Source organism: Prunus avium, chromosome 1 (assembly GCF_965620075.1).
Source record: "Prunus avium chromosome 1, drPruAviu1.hap1.1, whole genome shotgun sequence".
Lineage (NCBI taxonomy): Eukaryota > Viridiplantae > Streptophyta > Magnoliopsida > Rosales > Rosaceae > Prunus > Prunus avium.
The window spans coordinates 55743935-55765900 of NC_142284.1; the positions used below are offsets into that span (position 1 = coordinate 55743935).

At 37.6% G+C, this 21966-nt stretch overlaps 3 protein-coding genes and 1 non-coding gene across 4 annotated transcripts; 2 read left to right on the top strand and 2 right to left on the bottom strand.

The window, feature by feature from the left end:
• Nucleotides 1–633: 633 nt before the first annotated feature.
• On the top strand, nt 634–4636 carry LOC110753149 (serine hydroxymethyltransferase 7-like). The gene is made up of 4 exons (XM_021953971.2): nt 634–1921; nt 3031–3436; nt 3790–3891; nt 4159–4636. Exons 1-4 carry the CDS (start codon nt 956–958, stop codon nt 4380–4382), a joined length of 1698 nt encoding a protein of 565 aa, XP_021809663.1. The 5' UTR covers nt 634–955; the 3' UTR covers nt 4383–4636.
• A 1480-nt stretch (nt 4637–6116) lies between these two features.
• Nucleotides 6117–10767, top strand: LOC110753141 (serine hydroxymethyltransferase 7). The gene is made up of 4 exons (XM_021953958.2): nt 6117–7385; nt 8747–9152; nt 9883–9984; nt 10277–10767. Exons 1-4 carry the CDS (start codon nt 6429–6431, stop codon nt 10498–10500), a joined length of 1689 nt encoding a protein of 562 aa, XP_021809650.1. The 5' UTR covers nt 6117–6428; the 3' UTR covers nt 10501–10767.
• A 1714-nt stretch (nt 10768–12481) lies between these two features.
• LOC110752997 (BPS1-like protein) lies at nt 12482–14404 on the bottom strand. Its single transcript, XM_021953793.2, has 2 exons — nt 13432–14404; nt 12482–13325 (listed from the first exon to the last, which is right to left on the bottom strand). The coding sequence occupies exons 1-2, from the start codon at nt 13786–13788 to the stop codon at nt 12717–12719; spliced, it is 966 nt and encodes a 321-aa protein (XP_021809485.1). The 5' UTR covers nt 13789–14404; the 3' UTR covers nt 12482–12716.
• Nucleotides 14405–21746: 7342 nt separating this feature from the next.
• Nucleotides 21747–21819, bottom strand: TRNAR-UCU (transfer RNA arginine (anticodon UCU)). The gene has a single exon. It is a non-coding gene; the product is annotated as a tRNA-Arg (tRNA).
• Between the last annotated feature and the right edge of the window lie 147 nt (nt 21820–21966).

The window sequence follows — 21966 nt, forward strand, 5'->3', positions numbered from 1 at the left end:
TAGCTTCTCTGCACGCGTTTCCGCGCCTGCGAGAGGATTTTTAAAAATTAAAAAAAAATTATTTAGAATTTAAAAAAATAATGGGTAGTTGTGTTCCATAAAAATAAGCCATTATCTTATTTTTCTTTTAATTAAAATTTTTTAAATATAAAAAGATGTGAATTTATCATATTATCCTAATTTAATTAATAATTTCAATTCTTAATGTTTGCATTAATCAATGGCATTTTCTTGTATTTTAAATGTTTCACTATTCTCTGCATTTTGCTTTACATACATAGATAAATCGCATTAAGGGTGCCGAGGTTGGTGATCTTGTTAATCTTTGCGGCTACGTGAGGGCCCACACCATCAGTCACCTCCGACAGATGGACGCTCCCCCAATAAAGAAATTCCTCCCGTCTCAGTCTTCATTTTTTACCGCGCGGATCCTTCACAGCTGGACGTGTGGGCCCGAATCCCCCCAACTGAACCTAGACGCCATCCCATCCAGGTGGGCCAATCCACAGAAGTCCGCCACGTGTTTGCTTTACCGAAACAAAACCAAACGCTACCGGGTCCGGCCGGTTCCGGTTAACCCGAACCCATACGCCACGACCCTTGACCCAACCTCAACCACGCTTACGTTTTTACATCCAGGTTCATCCCCCTGAAAATTTCCTTAGCTACCATTCGCCAGTTCATTTCCATATATACATGCATGACCCAAAGATTAGAAAGCAAAAACAAACAGAATTTCTCAGTCTGAAACTCGCTGCCAATCTCCCCGGTTTCTAGGGCATGGAAGCGTTTCCTTCTTCTGCGACTTCTGGATCATCATCATCGCTTCATTTTTTTCGCTGTTGTCGCTGTTGTTGCTGCTGCTGCACCTAATTCCGTATAGCGTTATCTCTCTAAAACTCGATTTTTCAATTTTTGGGAATTTGATTGTTGTTTTTGGATATTTTTGGTGGTTATGGGATTCGCGGAGGCTCAGCCGGACTTGTTTCTAGGGTTTAACGCGCATCACTGCTCGGCGTCAACTAATTCAGTCCAATCCGTTCCGCTGCAATTGCTCGATCTGAAGGAAGAGACGATTAGGGTTGAGAATGGAGACGATAGTCACGAGGAGGAAGATGACGAGAAATTCAGTCTCTTGGGGCACTCTATCTGCCCGAAGAGGCCGAGGGATGGGTCTGGGTTCGCCCTGAACCCGACCCCGTCGAAGTGCTTAGCCGTCGAATCGGCTGGACTGGAGGCGAGGCGGGATGCGGTTCGCTCTTGGGGGAACCAGCCGCTTTCGGTTTCGGACCCGGAAATTCATGAAATTATGGAGAAGGAGAAGCATCGTCAGTTCAAAGGCATCGAATTAGTGGCTTCTGAGAATTTCGTGTGCAGAGCTGTAATGGAAGCTCTGGGCAGCCACTTGACGAACAAGTACTCCGAGGGTATGCCTGGAGCGAGATACTACACTGGCAATCAGCACATTGATCAGATTGAATTGCTCTGTCATGAACGCGCATTGGCCGCTTTCAGTCTCGATCCAGAGAAATGGGGTGTCAATGTCCAGCCTTACTCTTGTACCTCTGCGAATTTTGCAGTCTATACCGGTCTTTTGCTCCCAAATGATCGTATTATGGGCTTGGATTCGCCTTCTGGAGGGCATATGAGTCATGGGTATTATACTCCCAGTGGGAAGAAGGTCTCTGCAGCTTCGATATTCTTTGACAGTTTCCCTTATAAGGTGAACCCACAAACAGGGTACATTGATTATGATAAGCTTGAGGAGAGGGCAGTTGATTATCGCCCCAAGATACTAATTTGCGGTGGGAGTTCATACCCCCGGGAGTGGGATTATGCCAGGTTTAGGCATATTGCGGATAAATGCGGAGCTGTGTTGATGTGCGACATGGCACATATCAGCGGTCTTGTGGCAGCCAAGGTTTGAAATTTGACATCCGAAATCTAGTTTTATTTATTTATTTTTGTTTAGTTTCCAAATTTGTTAGCTATTTCTGTACATGTGCGGCATGTTGTCACAAACCTTTATACAGCAGGAGAAAGAAAATGAATTGACTGATCTATTAAGATATCATATCATGACCTCTTTGATTGCTACAAAACAATTATTGCACCGTTGTTTCTCAATACGTATTTCTGTTGAGCTGTTTATCCATAAACGATACTGTAATAGTGTGCAAATGGATTAACTTAAACGTATAATATATTTGAAGCTGATGAAAATAGGTTTATGGTTGCTATATGCCAGTCAAGTGGTATTCAGTTTTAGCATCTAGTATATGAGATAACTACTGGTTTAGTGGTTTACTTTATGGGAGTTTCAAAGCAAGTATTAATTTAAACCCCTGTTTGTATAACACTCTGAAAGGGTTCCCCTTTTTGAATTGATTTGAATGTAGAAAATCTTTTTAAACCCCTGTTTGTATAACACTGTGGAGATAGTGCAAATTGTTCCACTCTACCTATTGCCTCACGTTTCCTATTTGTTTCTAATGTGATGTGTTCCATGCTTCTTGGTTCTGGTGTCTCATTTGGTATACTCTCGTGCTTTCTTCATCTTGATGTTTCTTATGAATTACAACTTTTCTTCGTTCAAGTAACTGTGAGAGTCATCCCATGTTATGGTATGGAAAAAGTACAGAACTTTTAAAACTTTGAATCACTTGGGAGAGATGGCGACATCCTTAATGCTGTTTCTCATTTCCTTAATATATAGGTTAGCCTTCCAAGATTGATTTGTAGTACTAATTTAGAATGAATGACCCTTTCACTGTTCTTCTCTTGTATGGATTATCTGTTTGTTGCTTAAAAATCGTTGAATACTGATTTTTGGCCTCCTGAAACTTGGTGTAATTTTGTGCTTTTGACTAGCCTTCATTCTATGGGCCTCTTCATGTTGGTTTTTAAGTTCCCCTTTTCTATGTGAAATGATAAAGAGCGGGATATCCTAGTTATATTAAGCCTTGTATTAATTGAGAACAGGAATTTCTGCACCATATTTCCTTACTTATAGGCTATTGTTTATTACAGGAATGTGCAAGTCCATTTGATTATTGTGATATTGTTACGTCAACAACGCACAAGAGTCTCCGGGGTCCTAGGGGAGGCATTATCTTTTACAGGAAAGGCACAAAACTAAGGAAGCAAGGAATGCATCATACCAATGGAGATGGTAGTAGCCATTATGATTTTGAGGAAAAGATAAATTTTGCTGTTTTCTCCTCCTTACAAGGAGGTCCTCACAACAACCATATTGCTGCTCTTGCCATAGCCTTAAAACAAGTAGCTACTCCAGAGTATAAAGCTTACATGCAACAGGTGAAGAGAAATGCACAGGCCTTAGCTAATGCTTTGTTAAGAAGAAAATGCAGATTGGTGACTGGTGGTACTGACAATCACTTGTTGCTTTGGGATTTGACTGCTCTTGGTTTAACAGGTATTATAATGTTAACCAGCCCAATTTTCACCGAATGGATTATAAAATTATTTGCATGTGGAGCAAATCTTCTGTTTACCTGTTGAGTTACGTTGTGATTTTAGTCCCAGGTGTAGTCAACATTCAAGTTTACATCCCAATTTATTATGCATTACATGATAGCCTTTATAAGCCAAACAAGAGCTATATTTGCATACATTTGCACACATCTAACTGTGCAATTGTTTCTCTATTTCCCCTCCCCTCCTTGCTTTTTCTTTCTTTCTGTTTCGTTAAACTTACGATTCATGTAGTTTCGATGTCTAATTTTTATTTCACTATCTAACCCCTTTCCTCTGAACAATGTGATATAGGGAGGAACTATGAGAAGGTCTGTGAGATGTGCCACATCACTCTCAATAAAACTGCTATATTTGGTGATAATGGTGCTTTTTCTCCTGGTGGAGTGAGAATTGGTGAGTAGTCTTTGTCATTTTAACTTGATCTTCAATATTCTGAAAGCTGCATACTAGGCCATTTGGGTGCTTGACTTCTATCAAAACACGGACATCAAACAATCTCCCAATTTTCATATTTATAAATATCGTTTTATTCCAATTGCGCCTTTTGTGTTGTGTCTCCTTTGCTTGTAGTCAATCATTCAGCCTACTTGCCTCGCAAGGCATTACTAATTTGCAATTCTATGGTGTTCTAAGTTTTCTTTTTCCTGTTTGTTTTTGCAGGTACTCCTGCTATGACTACAAGAGGTTGTGTGGAGGCTGATTTTGAGACAATGGCCGAATTACTTCTTAGGGCTGCTCAGATTACTGTTAATGTTCAGAGGGAATATGGAAAATTTCAGAAAGATTTTAGCAAAGGTCTCCAGAACAATAAAGATATAATTGAGCTCAGAAATCGGGTTGAAACATTTGCATCCCAGTTTGCAATGCCAGGATATGATATTTAAACATGTGACATCTCTCATGCATATTACCTTGCTTTCTTGGTAACCATACACATTTTATTTTTGGCCCCCGGTTCTCTAGAATTAATCTCGTGCAAATTACAGAGGAATACCGAATAGGTTGCCGATCTTCACAAGTAGCCCACATTGCCACATCCTCCCTGACCATGTCTTTGTGATTTTGTATAAATTATAGAAACAACAAATTCTACTTCTTTGTGAATGTGTAACTAAATTTATTGAATTTTTTAGCTCTCTGACTCTCGCCTGGATTGCTGATCTGGATTTCTAACTATGAGATTACAACCTAATTTCTCTTACATGTTTGCTTTAAAGGTTTTTTCAGAACCTTGGAGACCAGCCCTAAATCGAATAAATGCTATAATCCTTATTTGTCACAATTTGCATTTAACCAACGCATTTGTTGAGAATCACAAAACTGATCTCACATTGGAAATTTGTAATGATTCTAATGAACACGAAATTGGAAACTATGAAATTGCAAGTCAAAAATGAAAAATAACTTAAAAATTAGAGTTAACTGTTGATTTGCCCTCTGAACTTGTACCTAACTTTCGATTTACTTCCTATCCCTTTTTTTTGAAAATTAAGGACCTACTGTTAAATTCACTCACATTTCATCCAATTTTTATAAAATAATGTTATAAAACAATAAAGAAAACTGAAACATTTCCCAGCCCCATCCCGCTCCCACCAATCCCTAGCCTCTCCCACTATCATCCCCTAGCCACCTCACCGTAGTCTCTCAACTCCAACATCCTCTTCGCCCAAACAATCACCTTAACCCCTGAAATTCCTTAGTACACCCAACACCCAAGCCGTGTAATATCTGCGTCATGCTACTCAATCCGCAACCTCCACCCGATCTGCCCATGGGAGGAGAGAGAGAGAGACACACACACACACACACACACATAGAGAGATAAACAGAGATCTTGTGCTTGTGGGTTATGGAATGCTTGTATTTTTTTTTAACTTTTGTTGTGATTTATGGTTGGGTATGATTTGTATGGAGTTTAATTACAAGTTGGGGGTTTGATTTTGGTGGTGGGGTTAACAATGAGGAAGGGGTGGCTGGGTGGGTGGTCTCAGGTTAGGGTGTTGAGAAGTTCTGGGAGGGAGAGAGCGACGGGGAGGGTGGGTGCAGGAAACAGGAGGTCAAGGGAAGGGCAGGGCAAGGGGATGAAAGTGGCTGAGGGTGGGAAATTTTTAATTATTGTTAAGATGCAAAAATAGCCAAATTGCCTTTAAATAGCCTCACATGCTTGGCACATGATATTTTTAACGGCAATTGGATGGAATGTGAGGAAAATTAACGGCACCGCAAAATTAGCTACAAAAAATAATTGAAGTCCTTAATTTCTCTAAAAAAAGATAAAGGGTAAATCAAAATTAAGTATAAACTCAGGGACAAATCAACAATTAACCTTAAAAATTATTTTCCTAGGTTTTTTCTATCGATCTCATCCATCATCAGACAAAGAATGTCAAAGCCGTCTCGTTGATATTGCCTCCAATCTCATTATTCAAATATTTTATTTTCCATCGTGGCAATATGAAACTGCTAAATATTTGTAATTTCGATATGGCAATATGAAACTGCTAAATGTTTATAATCAATCCAAAATGAAAGAATTTCATCTATTTCCTTAAATATATTAACAAACTGCAGAACTAAAATGGCAAATGACTCAATTTACAATGAAAAAGAAAATTACGATTTGCCCTTTGTGTTTTTACATCCAGGTTCATCCTCCCTTGAGCTCGCCCCTCAAATTATCATTCGCCGCATCATTTTCTAATATTACATTCTCTTTCACTCTCTCTCTCCCACTCTCTGCCAATCTCGACGGTCTTTAGGGTTTGTGTATGGAAACCTCTGCTTCTTCCTCAGCGACTTCTGCACAATCATCAAGGCTTCGATACTGTCGCTGCAGCATCTTCAGGCGCTGTTGTCGCTGCTACTGTTGTTGCTTCTATACCTAATTCCATAGCCTCTTAACACTCTTCGGCGAATTTTCGGTGGTTATGGGTTTCACGGAGACTCAGCCGGGCCTATTTCTAGGGTGTAGCACGCATCACAGTTCGGCCTCGTCGAATTCAATCCAATCCGTTCCGCTGCAATTGCTCGACCAAAAAGAAGAGCAAATTAGGGTTGAGAATGGAGACGATCACGACGAAGACGAGAAATTCAACCTCTTACTCTTAGGGCATTCAATCTGCCTCAAAAGGTCGAGGGACGTGTCCGGGTTCACTCCGAACCCATCAAAGTGCTTGGCGGTCGAACCGGTGGGGCTGGAGGCGAGGCGAGCCGCGGTTCGGTCTTGGGGGAACCAGCCCCTTTCGTCTGCGGACCCGGAGGTCCATGAAATTATGGAGAAGGAGAGGCATCGCCAGTTCAAAGGCATCGAATTGGTGGCTTCTGAGAATTTCGTGTGCAGAGCTGTGATGGAAGCTCTGGGCAGTCACTTGACGAACAAATACTCCGAGGGTATGCCCGGAGCGAGATACTACACGGGCAATCAGAACATTGATCAGATTGAATTGCTTTGTTATGAGCGCGCACTGGCCGCTTTCTGTCTTGATCCAGAGAAATGGGGTGTTAATGTTCAGCCTTACTCTTGTACCTCTGCAAATTTCGCAGTCTACACCGGTCTTCTGCTCCCAAATGATCGGATTATGGGCTTGGATTCGCCTTCTGGAGGGCATATGAGTCATGGGTATTATACTCCTGGCGGGAAGAAGGTCTCCGCAGCCTCGATATTTTTTGACAGTTTCCCTTATAAGGTGAACCCACAAACAGGATACATCGATTATGATAAGCTTGAGGAGAGGGCGGTTGATTATCGCCCCAAGATACTAATTTGCGGTGGGAGTTCATACCCCCGGGAGTGGGATTATGCTAGATTTAGGCATATTGCGGATAAATGCGGAGCCGTGTTGATGTGTGACATGGCTCATATCAGCGGTCTTGTGGCAGCCAAGGTTTGAAATTTGATTTCCCAAGTCTTAACTCTAGTTTTATTTCACCCTTATGTATTTACTATTGGTGTGGAGCGTGGACCATAATTACCAAGTTGCTGAATTTGTTACCTATTGCAATACATGTCTGATGCTGTTATTAATGCTTGATAGCAATTTTTTTCCATGAAGCTATAAACTGGCTGAGTGGCTGTTATTGGAGAGCTGGGCAGTTTCAGAGTCCTCTCTTATTTGGCAATATAACGGAATAAATCTTTTTAATGCTCATAAATTGGGCTGCAAAAAGTTACAACCTGGGTCATTGTGATTGAACCATTTTTACAAAATGAAATTATTGATCCATCAAGTTATCATATCATGATCGCTTGGCCTGCTAAGAAAATGCTATTTGAACGGTATAGTATAGTATCGATAAGTGTTTTGGTTGATAAATGATACTATAATAACATGCAAATAAGTTGCAAAGGAAGTATTTATCTAGTAACCTGCACTGCGAGAGTGTTCTCTTTTTTTAATAGATTGAATGTAAAGGCTTTTTCACCTCCTGTACAATGTTATAAAACAATTGATTAGTGCAATTTGTTCCACTCTATTTGTTGCTTTAGGTTAGAAATTGGTTTCCCGGTTTTTCTAATGTCATGTGTTCCATGCTTCTTGGTTCTGGTGTCTCATTTTGTTTACTTTTGTGCTTACTGCGACTTGATGTGTTTTTTTTTTTTTTATGTCAGACAAATTTTCTTCATTCCAGTAAATGTCAGAGTTGTATCATGTTATTAAATATTGGCATTTCATTAATGTTCTAGTGTTGTGATCTGATTTATTTCGAAAAGTAGAACTGTACAGTATTTTTTTAATATTTGAATCTCTAGGTGAGATGGTAACATCCCTATTGCTGTTTAGGAAACCTATATCTTTGGTACGCATGTTTGCTTTCCAACATTGATGTGTAGTACTTGCTTAGAATGAGCCTTTCGCTGTTGTACTCTTGTATGGATTAACTGTTTGTTGCTTTAGAACCCTTGAATAAAAGATTTGTCCCTCTTAAACTTGGGGTAATTTTGTGTATTTGACTATTCTGCATTCTCTGTTATTTTCACCATTTGTAAGGTGTTTACTTTATCTTTAGCTCCTGAAAGTCAATTGTGCATAAGTCTGCATTTGTGTTTGTGCTTTCAGTGTGTCTACGCCTAAATCCAAAAGAAACTAAATCCCTAATGACATCGTTTTTTAAGTTCCACCTATTCTATGTGAAGTGATAAGGAGTGGGATGTTCTGGCTAGATATTAAGCAACTGGACTGGACTCGTACTAATTGAAAAAGGAATAACTGCAACATATTTACTTATTTGCTATTGTTTATTGCAGGAATGTGCTAGTCCGTTTGATTATTGTGATATTGTTACGTCAACAACGCACAAAAGTCTCCGGGGTCCTAGGGGAGGTATTATTTTCTACAGGAAAGGCACTAAATTAAGGAAGCAAGGCATGCACCAGAGTAATGGAGACGATAGTAATCACTATGATTTTGAGGAAAAGATAAACTTTGCTGTTTTCCCCTCCCTACAAGGAGGTCCCCACAACAACTATATTGCTGCTCTTGCGATAGCCTTAAAGCAAGTAGCCACTCCAGAGTATAAAGCTTATATGCAACAGGTGAAGAGAAATGCACAGGCCTTAGCTAATGCTTTGTTAAGAAGAAAGTGCAGATTGGTGACTGGTGGTACCGACAATCACTTGTTGCTTTGGGATCTGACTGCTCTTGGTTTAACAGGTATCATAATGTTAACCAGCCCAATTTCACAGAATGGATTATAAAATTATATTTGTATGTAGGGAAAATTTACTATTTACCTGTTGAGTTTTGTTATTATTTTAGTCCCACACCTAGTTACTTTATAGGTGTACATACCAGTTCATTTTGCATTACATGGTTGCTTTTATAAGCCAAACAGCGAACTTCTGGTCATTGATAATGTTATAAGAGGGAAAAAGGAAAATTCTACCATCCTACCAGGTTAGAAACACGAACCTGGAAGCTCAGGGTGGTCAAGGCTGCTTTAAAATTAAGGGAAGTTACATTTGATCAATTGCTGCTTTAAACAATTATGCTCTAGGATCCTTGACAATACTCTGCATTATTTTTTAAATTGTTGCGGGGACATGTTTGCCCCCACATTTTGTATTCAAATCCAATTATTAGACGTGATAGCTTCAAGAGCAAAGGTTTTGCTAGTTTATTCCCAATTGTGGATGATAGATGGGGGGCTTATCTTTTCAATGGTTCAATAAACATCTTTCATATGAGCATCTATCTCTCTGTTCCAGTTTTATAGTCATTTGCATACAATTGCACATATTCAAGTGCGCAATTGTTTCTCTTTCTCCCCTACCCCCTTTTTTTCGTTTCTGTTTCCTTAAACTTACGATTTTACATTATTTTTATGTCTAATTTTGTACTTCACTATCTAACCCCTTTCTTGTTCACAACATAAATAATATAGGGAGGAACTACGAGAAGGTATGTGAGATGTGCGAAATTACTCTCAATAAAACTGCTATATTTGGTGATAATGGTGCTTTGTCTCCTGGGGGAGTGAGAATTGGTGAGTAGTCTTTGTCATTTAAACTTGATCGTCAATATTCTGAAAGCTGTACACTATGCCATTTGCTAGCTTGAATTTTATCAATGTGCACACATCACGATTAACAATTTCTGATTTTATAAATATCATTATTCCAAATTGCCTTTTGTCTTGGTTTTTCTCCCCTTCCGTCTCTTTGTCATACAGTCAGCCTGCATGCCTCGCAGTGCATTTTGTTAAAGTAATCTGCTTCTCTTTGGTCATTTTATGTTGTATGGGTATTAAACTTTCTTTTTCTTGTTTGTTTTTGCAGGTACCCCTGCCATGACTACAAGAGGTTGTGTGGAGGCTGATTTTGAGACAATGGCTGAATTTCTTCTTAGGGCTGCCCAGATTACTGTTAATGTTCAGAGGGAATATGGAAAGCTTCAGAAAGATTTTATCAAAGGTCTCCAGAACAATAAAGATATTGTTGACCTCCGAAATCGGGTTGAAACATTTGCATCCCAGTTTGCAATGCCAGGATATGATATTTAAACATGTGACGTCTCTCATGCATATTATCTTTGCTTCTATTACTTACCCCTGATTTCGTGGTAACCACAAAAACTTTAATTTTTTGCCCCCATGTTCTGGTTCTCAAATTAATCTCTTGTAAATTACAGAGGAATACCAAATATGTTGCCCAGTTTTCACAGTAGTCCATGTTGCCAAATCCTGCCTGTCTATTTCCGTGTGATTTTGTACAAAACTATAGAAAGAATATATTCTACTTCTTTGTGAAGGTGTTACCAAATTTATTGAGTTTGGTTTCTCTCTCTCTCTCTCTCTCTCTCTCAGCAATAATTATGGAACTGTACTGAGCAGAGCTACATATTCTTTTTTCTTTTATTTTTATTTTTATTTTTATTTTTTGTGCACATCTGTCATCCAGATAGGCTTCGTTTGGGTGGTTGTCAATTCCACTTTTAGACACCACTTTTTCTTCTGTGTTAACTATTTTGCCCATTTCATTTAGTTGGCAATATGCCGAACCCTTTAGTTATTATTGCATGCATTTACTGTTTTATGTACACTACATTTGTCGGATCTTATTCAACATTCTGCAGATTTTTATATGATACCCTCTCTGTGAAAGAAGCTGAAATCTCACGCTGCACTTTCTTTTATGGATACTTTTCTTTTTCCTCTGTGTTTAAAAAGAAGGAAAAAAAATCTTCTTTTAAAGGGTTCATAATTGATAGTGAGTGTTTTTTGTTTGGTGGTGATTATGAATATGAGCCGCGGTTTGCTGCTTTAAGGATGATAATGTCTTGTTGGGTCAGGGAAAACTGTGAGCACTTCTGCCAAAAGAGCTTGTTTTCTGCAATGCTTGCCTTTTTTCTGTTGCATTTGTTTATTTATTTTATAATATCAGTGTTGTTGTCTTTTAGTTCTTCGCTTTCACCATTATTTTATTGGTTTTGCTTATGTTGGACGCTGCTATGGATCCCTTCAAGGGAGGCAAGGCATGAATTTCCGGCAAGGGACAAAAAGCATGAGATACGGTTAACAAGCAAAGATAGTGACCCAAAATTTTCTGCCCCTTTTTTTTTTTAATAATATTTCTTTCTCCAAAGACCCCAAATCCAAAACCCAAAGAAGGGGCGAAGAAGATGAAAATTATTAGTGCTCATTAGGTGTTTGTAACTGGTTGTATATAATTATGCGTCTCTCTCTTATGTAACTAATCTTGTAATATGAGATAGACTCTCTTATGTAACTAATCTTGTAATATGAGATAGACGTATAGTTATATACAACCGCTCGGTGATGGAGACGGTCGGTGATGGAGAAGTTTTTGGAAGAGGGATGTGGTGTACTGTGAAGGTTTCATCATCAACACCATTGCTTTCAAAGTGAACCGAATCAGACAAAAGCTTCCTAAGATCAAAAGAAGGTGCTTTTTGAGATTAAAGCAACCCAGGAATCTCACGGTGCCTTCCCTACAGACTACAGTTCCTAAGCCCTCCCTTTACATCATTCTTTCACAACAAGAATGATTACTCATTTACTATAACAACTAAACACAACCCCCCCTCTCTATAGTCCATGAAAAACCCCAACAAGAGGGAAATCTTTCCAAAAGAAAAATAATACACAACAGAAACACACAATTTAACTAACAAATAAAAATGAATAAATGAGTTTTTTCAAAAATATTAAATAAATACATAAATGGAATTTGGATTGTTGTCCCCAAGTCTAAAAGATATTGTAACAAGAACCTTCCATTCCGTTCTTTTTGATGTCTTTGTTGTTCACCCAACAACCCTTTGTTTACTTTTACTTTTTCTTCTTTTGTGTTTTTTTTAATCATGGGTGAACTTACTAGAAGAACTTTCACCTGCATGAAAACTAGTTCTAGAATTTGGTTTTTAACTAGGTCTTCTCCTCAGACCCAGAACTGCATTTCTTCTTTACTGGTTTCTGGTTAATTTTAAAAAATTAAATTAAACTAAATTAAAAACTCCCCATCTCCACGGTTTCAACTATAGTAACTAACTAGTAACTATTAGAACAAAGGAGAAGACACAAGGGGGAAAATGAAAAGTAAAAAAAAAAATTACAAACATAAGTAAGAAGGGTTAAAAAGGTACAACAAAACCCAACAACTAAATACCTCTCTGGTTCTCTACTCTGTAAATTTTTTTTTTTGCAACAAGTTTTTCTATCTCACACTCTTTCTTCTTCGTTTTTTCTTTTTTTTCCCCCTACCTATGACTGCAAAAGTCCAAAAGCTTCTTCCTCCCTTCAACAATTTCATCAAAGAAATCATCAAGTTGGCTGATAATATTCTCAGCACCAGATCTCAAGACACCAAAACACTCTCTCAAGTTGTCCACTCTCTCGCTAATCCCACCCTCACTCTCCCAATCCATCACCCCCTGTGGGCCCCTCCTCTCCAATTCACCTCTCAGCTCATCCATGGCCATCTTGGACCTCCTGAACTCCCACATCAAAATCCCAGGCCTTTCATTGATCTGGCTGATCTCTGCTGCTACCCTTTGCTGCAATCTAGCCGTTGATATCATGAACGATGATCCGAAGATCAAGCAACCCTCGTAGCCTCCCCTGCAGAAGCTTGACTCTGGCCAACAGAAGACCAGTCCATAGAGCAAGATCATGAGAAGCAGAGAGCTTACGTTTCTCATTGCATAAAGAACTCCCCTGAACCCGTTGAACCCATTAAGCTTCGATTCGATGGAGACCCTTTCGTCGAATTTCAGTGAGAGTGGTTGAATTCTCGTCTCCATCAGCGCTCTGTTCTCTTCCTCCAATCCAAACGCCTCTCGCCGACACCCAGAAATCGCGCGAACTACCTGTTTGATGAAATTATTGAGCGAATGAATCAGACGACTTGTGCATGACGAAAAAGAATATGGATTGGAAAAAATTTAAAGATTGTGATCAAATTTGAAAACCCACCTGGCGAGAGAGCTGAGGAGTGAGATGGCGATGAGAGTCGAGGGTGGAGGTGATGTTGAGGCCAGACGTGTAGTAATTCTCCATGGCAGAGATGGCAGACTTGAGGACATGGCAGGCTTCCCAAAGCTTGGAGCTTTCGTCCATGTACTCGTCAAGCCACTTGTCCCCAACAGGCAAATGGAGCTTTTGGACGAGAAGGGTCAGCTGCGAATGAAAAGATCGAAGAAGGGAAAGAGCCCTTTGAAGGAATTGGATTGACATGAAGTTGTTTGAAAGATAAACCCTTTCAAGATCGTCGATCCCACGAGTCAGAAACGAATAGAAGCCATTGACAGAGTTGGTGGATGAAGGATCCATTTTGATCTTCTTTTTTTTCCTTTTTCCTTTTAAAAATTCTTTTCTTTTAGTGTGTTGAAATTGAGTCTGGGATAAAAAAGAGAGGGTGGTATTTAAATGGTGAGAGGAAGAAGGAGGAGGATGAGGAGGAGAAGAGAAAAAGACAGAGAGAGAGAGAGATGGAATGGAAAGGAAAGGGAAGGAATGGGATTATGGGAAGGAGGGAATATCTTAGAAGAAGAAGAAGAAGAAGAAGAAGAAGCAGCAGCTCAGGTTTCTAAGGTTGAAAACGATTGTTGGGAGCAATGATGGGTGTTTCCTATAGAGGGGAAAGGATGAATGGTAATATGCCATTTTCATTGTTTAATGGGCTGAAAGGATGTGTGAAAAAATAAAAAGAGATTTATGGAAAGAAAAATAGTCCATAAAGAAGCCTGAAAAATACCCAAAAAGGAAAGAGACTATCTGTTCTGTGTGCTTGCTTGTAAATTCAGAGAGAGAGAGAGAGAGAGAGAGAGAGAGAGAGAGAGGTTGGCTCATTGGCTCATTGGCAGAGGAGAGGTGTATACTTATACAACAACAAGAGCATGAAATTTTCATGAGCTCCTCCAGCTCCCTTCCAATTTCTTACTTTTCTGCCTTTCTTTTCTCCCACTTAATTAAAGCATGCCCAATTGCCCATTATCAATTTTATACATTTAAAATTATAATAGAGAGGCATAGAGTGTGGGGTAGAGAGAGAAAGAGAAAGAGAATAGGAGAGAGAGAGAGAGAGAGAGAGAGAGAGAGAGGCGCAAGTGGGTATGTTTAGTTTACTAATTTAGTTGGATTTGTGAGGTTTTTAGATTTTGAGGTTATTGGGTTGTAAAGTGTTTGACTGGGTTGACTGAGTTTTTCTAGTTTCTACTTCTTCTTCTAATTCTTTCTTTCAATATTCTTTTGATTTGAGTGCTCTTTGGCTTCTTCTTTCCTCTTTTTCTTCCTCGAGCTACTGACTTGGCTCCTTACTTCCCCCTCTATTCTATTGAAATTTGTGGTTTGTATTTCCTAGATATTTCTTGTTTTGTTGATTTTTTCCAAAAGGGAGAGAGAGGCATGGAATGATGAGGTTCCTTGTATATGTATTGTGTGTGTCTTGTAATTTGTAAACCTTCTTACCATGCATAATCAGTCTTTTTAGGCCACATTTTCTCTTTAATAATTACAGTTTATGGTTTGAGTCCTAACGTCCGTTGAGTGCGTGTGAGTTTAGTATGTTATCGCTCCTCTCAATAAAAAAAATAATTAATTATATAATTTAATTACTTTTCCTCTGGGGACAAAAATGGATGATGCTTCTTCATGAATCATGCCCCTTAGCCCCCTCCGATTGAATTCAATATTACATACAAGACCCAATAATTTAATCCCAGCCGTTTACTTGTACTCCTTAGGACCCATCTAACGGCGGAGAAAGCAAATCTTAGTGTGAAATGATCAACTGCATGGGCCCCAAATTCTGCTGCAGTCCACTCAATGGGGTTATTAATGATTAAGTTGGTTTTAGACATTAATCTACGGCTATAAATATGTTTAAAGTTATGAGGTGTATGTTTGTTTATTGCTTATCAAGCCATTATGAATTTAATAAAACCCCATCTTTATTTATCTATTCATTTTTTTTTTTTAATGGGGGTTGGTCTTCTTTCTTGATGTGGGCAAGGGGGGACCAGAAAATCTAATTTATGTTGGGCTATGTGACATTTTACTTGATTTTATTTTAAGTCGGGTGCTCGTGGGTTTTTGGAAAATATGACATCTTAAGAGGATGTTGGTCTTTTGAGATTTCATTGGAAAGTGAAGAACAAGCTTAGGACCAGTATTTAAGGCCATTGATATGGGTGTCCCTAAGATTTGGTTCACAGTAAAGGTGGTAATATTGCTCTCTCCCAAGCTAATTACCTTTAACCAAATCCACTTTTCTTGTCCAGTACCCCCCAAAAAAAACTTAATTACTCCGCTCATTCGTGCATATTTAAAAAATACCCTTAACTTTAATTTAAAAAGATAATGATGGTAAGTAAAGAATTTGTAGCTCGAGCGGTTAGGAATATTGACCGCTACACAGTCTGGTTTGATGTCATCTAGCCCTTTAGCCAAAAATAAATCCCTTAATCACAACAACCAAGTCCCTTCCAGCTTGTATTTCAATTTATTTTGTTGATGGATCAGAGTCTGAACTTTAAGTTTGGGTAACAAACTCAACAAGTTCAAGCTTTTAAGGGTACCAAAATTAATTATCCTAGTACATGTAGGATCTCATTCATTACTATATATATATATATATATATACTTGGGGCAGGAGAAACCAGACTGACTGCACCAAATTTAATTTTGATTTCTCACTTTATTTTTCTGAGAATTGTTCAGTTTGATAGTTAATGCTATGAAAACGGATCTCTTTTTTCTTTTCTGGGTCAGTTTCAATTGTAATAATTGATCTGTTCAGTTTCTGAAAATCCCATCCTACAGGATGCCGTACCCCATGCTCACCATTATATGCCTGCATTGGCAGCTGAACCAGTTGTTACAGTTGAATGCATGAAGGAAAAGAAGATAAGCCCTCTTCTCTCTTCTCTTCCCTTTTGAAGGAGAAAAACTTGTATATCATAGGGATAATGTTGTTTTGCTATCTCCAACCGATCATGTTCCGCCATGCGTGATAACTTTTCCACACGACAAAACGTAATTGGATGAAGATAGCAAAACAGTGTTATCTATCCTTCTGAACAAGAGTTTCAAAAGATGCTCTGCATAAATTAATTATAGGCAAACATAAAGGACAACAAACCCAATTATTTAGGTTAGAATGTTGTTCAGTGTTGAGGCCAACAGAGCTCCACCAGATGTAAGTAAGAATCTCCCATTTTTGCAAAGCAAAACAAAAGGACTTCTAAGAATCAAAATTTTGCCAAGTAAATTTGGGTGGCTGTGGATTTAGGATCTGGTGGGTGGGTGAGGGGTTGCTTGATTATTAATGGTGAAATGTGAACTTTTCTTAGAAAGTGCAGAAAAAATTATTGGCAAATTAAAATTTTATGGTAGAGAAGTATACCTGAAGTGAAAGTTCTGGAGCAAAATTAAACTTTTACAATGAATGGAAGAAGGTAGACACCTCATGTGGGTCCTATCACTTGAAGTGAAAGTAAACGCAATTGATGGCTAGATTTGTCCAGCCAGCCACATCCCTTTCATCCCCATCATGATAATTACCAATAAAAGTCTCTATATATAGAAGAATGTTTCATTTTCCTCTTAATGAGCTCTTAGATGGACACAACTGGATGGTCCAGAGCCTCCCAACCATGAAAATGATACAAAGGAATGAGTTGAATGATTGTTTATAATTTTATTCAAAGGAGACAAGAAAAACCCCCCAAAAACGAAGAAAAAGAAGAATAATAATTTGCATCAGATAAAGTTGTATCCAGAGTATTTGACGCGTTACATTATCGAATTATTGATTTGAATTATTAATACGCTTGAAATTTTTAGTAAATGTATGATTTCCAAGTATCCTCTATCTAGTCCTCTCGTGTTTTTGGAACCCACCATCAAACATTTGGCACACCACCGATTTCGACATCCATCCTCCTATTGATTATTGAGTTAGCTAGCATTTTTTCTTCAATGTCATACTCCAATAATTATGCTTGTGTCTTTTATCCCCAAGTAAACAAAATAAGTTTCTCATCTACCTATGTTTCATCCACTAAATTCTACTTATTTCAAGTACCTCTAGACTTGGAATAAGTGATTACTTATTTCAAGTATTGTGTTCATTTGACAAAGGCATCCATGAGTTATGACATATGACTACTAGCTCAAAATTTCAATGGCTTAAGTATCTATACTTACTGATCTTGCTATTTCTCTTGCATTCACCGATTTCTCAAAACATATATATTTGTGCGCTTACGAATTTAATGAATTTAAGTCTGAATATTCACCGATTTCATAAAATATCAAAATATATGTGTATGTGTGCACGCACGCATGTTCTCTGAATTTATTTATTTATTTTTCTCATTGAAGATTAAACAAAAGGATAGCTTAAACCTAGTTTGTCCTTAAACCTACTTTTATATCATTCCTATTTTGAACTAGAAATGTCTCTGAGGGTTTCAATAGGAATTCGAGTTGAAGTCTCGAAGATTTGGCTTGGATCCAGGCTACTATTCGGTGGACAATCATTTTGCTTCTTTTTTGGGATGGTGCTCCATTTTTTTTTTCTGAAAAGACACAAAATCGTTTTAAAGCAATTTTGACCCCCCCAAAGAAAAATCATTTAAAACAGTTTAGCTGTAAATTCGACAAGGACTACTATCAAATCCTATGAATGATATAGACAACGTTAATTATGTAATTTATAATGCACAAAGCCAGCAATCCACAATTTCAATTTTAACTTTTAACCGTATAAATTATAATTCTTTTTTTTTTTTGGGTTAAACAAACAAAAATATTTCTGTTTTTTATATTCATTTGGTCTGCTATGAAATAATTTCATTTTATATTTTATATTTTTCTTCCTATAATTAGTATTCAATTGAAAAAAAATTGAAATTATTTGGAAAAAAAAAATCATAATAGGACATGTCATCTCTTTTTTATTTTCATCCTTATTTTTTTTGTGACAAATTACATAAAATTGAAATTAAATTTTAGTAAAGCAAAAATTAAGTTGGAAAGGGCGTTATGGTCTTTTGAGCAGCAAAGATGCTCCACTTATCACAGACATGGGCAAATCACTGCCCAATTTGGTAAAAAGAGCAAAAGTTAAGCTAAAGCTAGGTTAAAGTATTACCTACCTATGCATACTAGGACACGTGTCAGTGATATAACTAAACAACTGGATGATAATAATCATATTCTTAAGCTTCTAAAAAGTATAGTTTTCTTTTTGCTCTCTGGCCCAACCTGATGAACTTTGCCATCAAAATTCAAAATGTCTTAGATTCGGGAAAATTTTAAATTAATTAATTAAAAAAAAGAACAAAATAAAATTTTATCAATTTCCTTAATAATATTTTTAGTTATAAAATTTGGACAAGGTCATACAATTTGTTTACGATTTTATTTTATTATTGTGATTTTATATATGGGAGTTTGGCAAAGATAGTTGACAATAATCAAACATGATTTAACGGAATCCTGTGTTTTATTAATCTATTATTTTAAGCTAAGGTAATGGGATCGCTCATCATTGTGATTATTGTTCAAAGCATATTTGTACCCAATACAATGTATTATTATTCCCCAAATATATTGTAGTAGCTACATTATCTGTCCATATATTTAAGATGGAGCACCAAATCTTGCTTTTAAATTGACTTAGATGCTAGGATTGAGAAAATTCTCAATCATGTGGATGGAATCCTGCGATGTATCTTTTTCTTTTTGAGGATTCAAGCTGATCTTATGGTTAAATGATATGGTACTTCAGATCAATGTTAAACAAAGAAATAACACAAGTTGGCTTCATACTTTATATCTACAAAAGTAGATGACAAATTTGAAGCATTTTTTCATGCTCTTTTGAATAAGGTATTATTTTCACTCCGTACCATAGCGTATGGGTGGAGCACGAGTAGCTCCACGAAAACGAAAAAAAAATAAAAATCTTTGCACGTTATGCCACCCACACATACAATTCACTTCTACCCTTTACACAATGCATCTCTTTGTGCTTGAGTGCAAACCTATGAGAGAGAAATATGAGAAGAGTCAACTAGTTAGGATATCCTTTTTGTAGAACAAAGTAGTAGGATTCTTCAAAATGATGATAGATATTGAAGAAAGGGGCCAAGTAAAATACTCAAAATCCAAAAAAAAAATCTTCTTCTCCCTTTGGATTTATAGAATATAGACTAGACCCATATAAAACCATCAACCCTTTTTTTGACTAACATTGATGGTGAGAGAGTTTCAAGGCTACATCTTTCTTTGCTTTTTGGTTCAACTAGGCAAAAACCCACTTCTGGATTCCTTCGCACTATAGGGTCCCCTTTTTCATCCCTCCCTATACCCTAAAAAAAGGGGAGGAGCCTTCCAAATTCATATAAATTTTGCAACCTAAGTGAAAGCTTGAAACCATCAACTCTAGAGGTTTTTTTTTATATATATAGTGCTCTATAGGCTTTATATATATATAAACTAGGTGACCCTTTTTTGCCGTGAGTATGATTTTGATTTAGAGTATGCAATTCCGTGAAGGGTTCTACATGGTCGTGCATCACAATGTGCATAAGTGGGAGAGCATGCCACATGTTGCCAAATCAATGGTTGCAAAAACTCAATGGTACAAAACAATACGCTTGTTGAGATGCCAATTGCATATAAGTTTTGACAGCTGACATGCTTGTTGATTCTGACCAAGAGTGCCTTAATTAGCCAAGTCACACTCTTGCAAACAAGTACCTACACTAGAATAATTGATCATGGAGTATAGTGAGTGTACACACCAAGGCCATAGAAGGAGGAAATAACACCAAACCCCTCACCTTTTACTATATATGGAAAATTTACTAACTGCCACTCGAATCATATTTCTCGTACAAATGAGCTACGTTGGCATAGACAGTCTCGTATTTATGAGAGATGCGATCAGCAATGCGTAGTAAAACAGTGTTAGTAATATACAGTTTCTTAATATTTGATGCTTAGGTTCACTTTTAGGGCCATGTGTCGTGTGTGTGCAACAAAGGCAACAATAAATGTTTCCTTAGTCAAAGAATCTTTGAAATTTAACTTTTACAAAAGAATTTCTCTTTAAAAATCATTATTGGCAAGACTAGCTGGCGATTGAGCACACAAAAGAGAGAGACTAGGAGTTTTACTTTGTATGCTTTTGTGTGCTAAGGCTGCCCACACAGAGACATTATGGTTGGTGCATGCTTTGTTTTTAAACTTTGTGGGCTATTTATGGATTTAGCTGCAGGAGGAGGGGTAAGTACAAAAGATGTTATGGATGGTCCAAGATCTAGGGTTTTGGATTGAAAGCGCCATAGAGTCCAAATAAGGCTGAAAAATTCAGCCCAAACAGTAAATACCACAGCTGCAATTTTCTAATGTATTTTTATCCCCCTACTTGCCTACTTCTCCTCCATGGTCCAAATCAGATCAAACAGAACACCAGAAAAAAAGAGAAAAGAAAAGCATAAAAGCTTGAAAACCCAATAAGAATTTTGCATTTGGGCTGCCGAAAACTGTGATTGTTAAAAGCAATTGAGTGAATTGAGGGTTTTGCTGGCACTGTAATTGAGTATTTACCTTTTAAATCATTGCGGCTTGCTGGCAACTCTTAAGGCTGTAAATTAACTGTAAGGGCGGCCAATGTGTAGACCTAGAGCCGCAAAAGGGGTCGCATCTGTCAACAAAATTAACAGAAAAGAAAAAGTTGTGTGATATTCTTCTGTACTACGAAATTAAATACATCTTCCTCAGATCAGCATCCACATAGATTTATATATATTAATAAAAAAAATTTGGTAATTTATATGTCAATAAAAGTTCTATCAAGCAGTGGTATTTAATAGTTCTAAGTTGTATATGCAATTGTGGGTTGAGTTAGTTGATCAAGGCAATGTGCTCGCTCTATTGCACTCGAATTTAAACTCCCTCCCGATATATTAGAATAGTTTAGGATATCGCCCTTATAAGAATAAGAAAAAGGGTGATAATTACATACAAGAGAGTGTAAATGGATAAAAAAAAAAAAAAATGATTACATACAATTTTCAACAAAGGGAGTATAATTGGACAAAAGAGACTAAGAAAATCAGCTTCCTAAAATAAAATTGTACAAATATGAAATAAATTTTGTGAATAGCCTAGGTCCTTTGGTGGACCAAACAAAAGATTTAAAACCGACTTGGCGTAGGTGGGCTTTGATAAGACTTCTGTGCCTAAGTTTTATAAAAATGAAATAATTAAGAAAGCACGCCCGGTGGGACTCGAACCCACAATCGCCTGATTAGAAGTCAGATGCCTTATCCATTAGGCCACGGGCGCTAGATGTTCAGATTTTCCAAAATATTTTATTTGAGTTAACAAACAGTTAAATTTAATCACAAATAGCAACAACAGTTGCACTAACTAGTCGTTCTTTATGATAATTGTTTGATTCGGTCCCGCCATGGATGGATGGATGACTTGAAT

Bases quoted from the DNA above. Each gene is read 5' to 3' on its own strand.
- LOC110753141 (XM_021953958.2), top strand. From the start codon at position 6,429: ATGGGTTTCACGGAGACTCAGCCGGGCCTATTTCTAGGGTGTAGCACG. The intron at 7,386-8,746 runs GTTTGAAATTTG...TGTTTATTGCAG, and splicing joins GCGGTCTTGTGGCAGCCAAG to GAATGTGCTAGTCCGTTTGA. The intron at 9,153-9,882 runs GTATCATAATGT...TAAATAATATAG, and splicing joins GACTGCTCTTGGTTTAACAG to GGAGGAACTACGAGAAGGTA.
- LOC110753149 (XM_021953971.2), top strand. From the start codon at position 956: ATGGGATTCGCGGAGGCTCAGCCGGACTTGTTTCTAGGGTTTAACGCG. The intron at 3,437-3,789 runs GTATTATAATGT...AATGTGATATAG, and splicing joins GACTGCTCTTGGTTTAACAG to GGAGGAACTATGAGAAGGTC. The intron at 3,892-4,158 runs GTGAGTAGTCTT...TTGTTTTTGCAG, and splicing joins TCCTGGTGGAGTGAGAATTG to GTACTCCTGCTATGACTACA.
- LOC110752997 (XM_021953793.2), bottom strand. From the start codon at position 13,788: ATGGATCCTTCATCCACCAACTCTGTCAATGGCTTCTATTCGTTTCTG. The intron at 13,326-13,431 runs GTGGGTTTTCAA...TTCATCAAACAG, and splicing joins CTCCTCAGCTCTCTCGCCAG to GTAGTTCGCGCGATTTCTGG.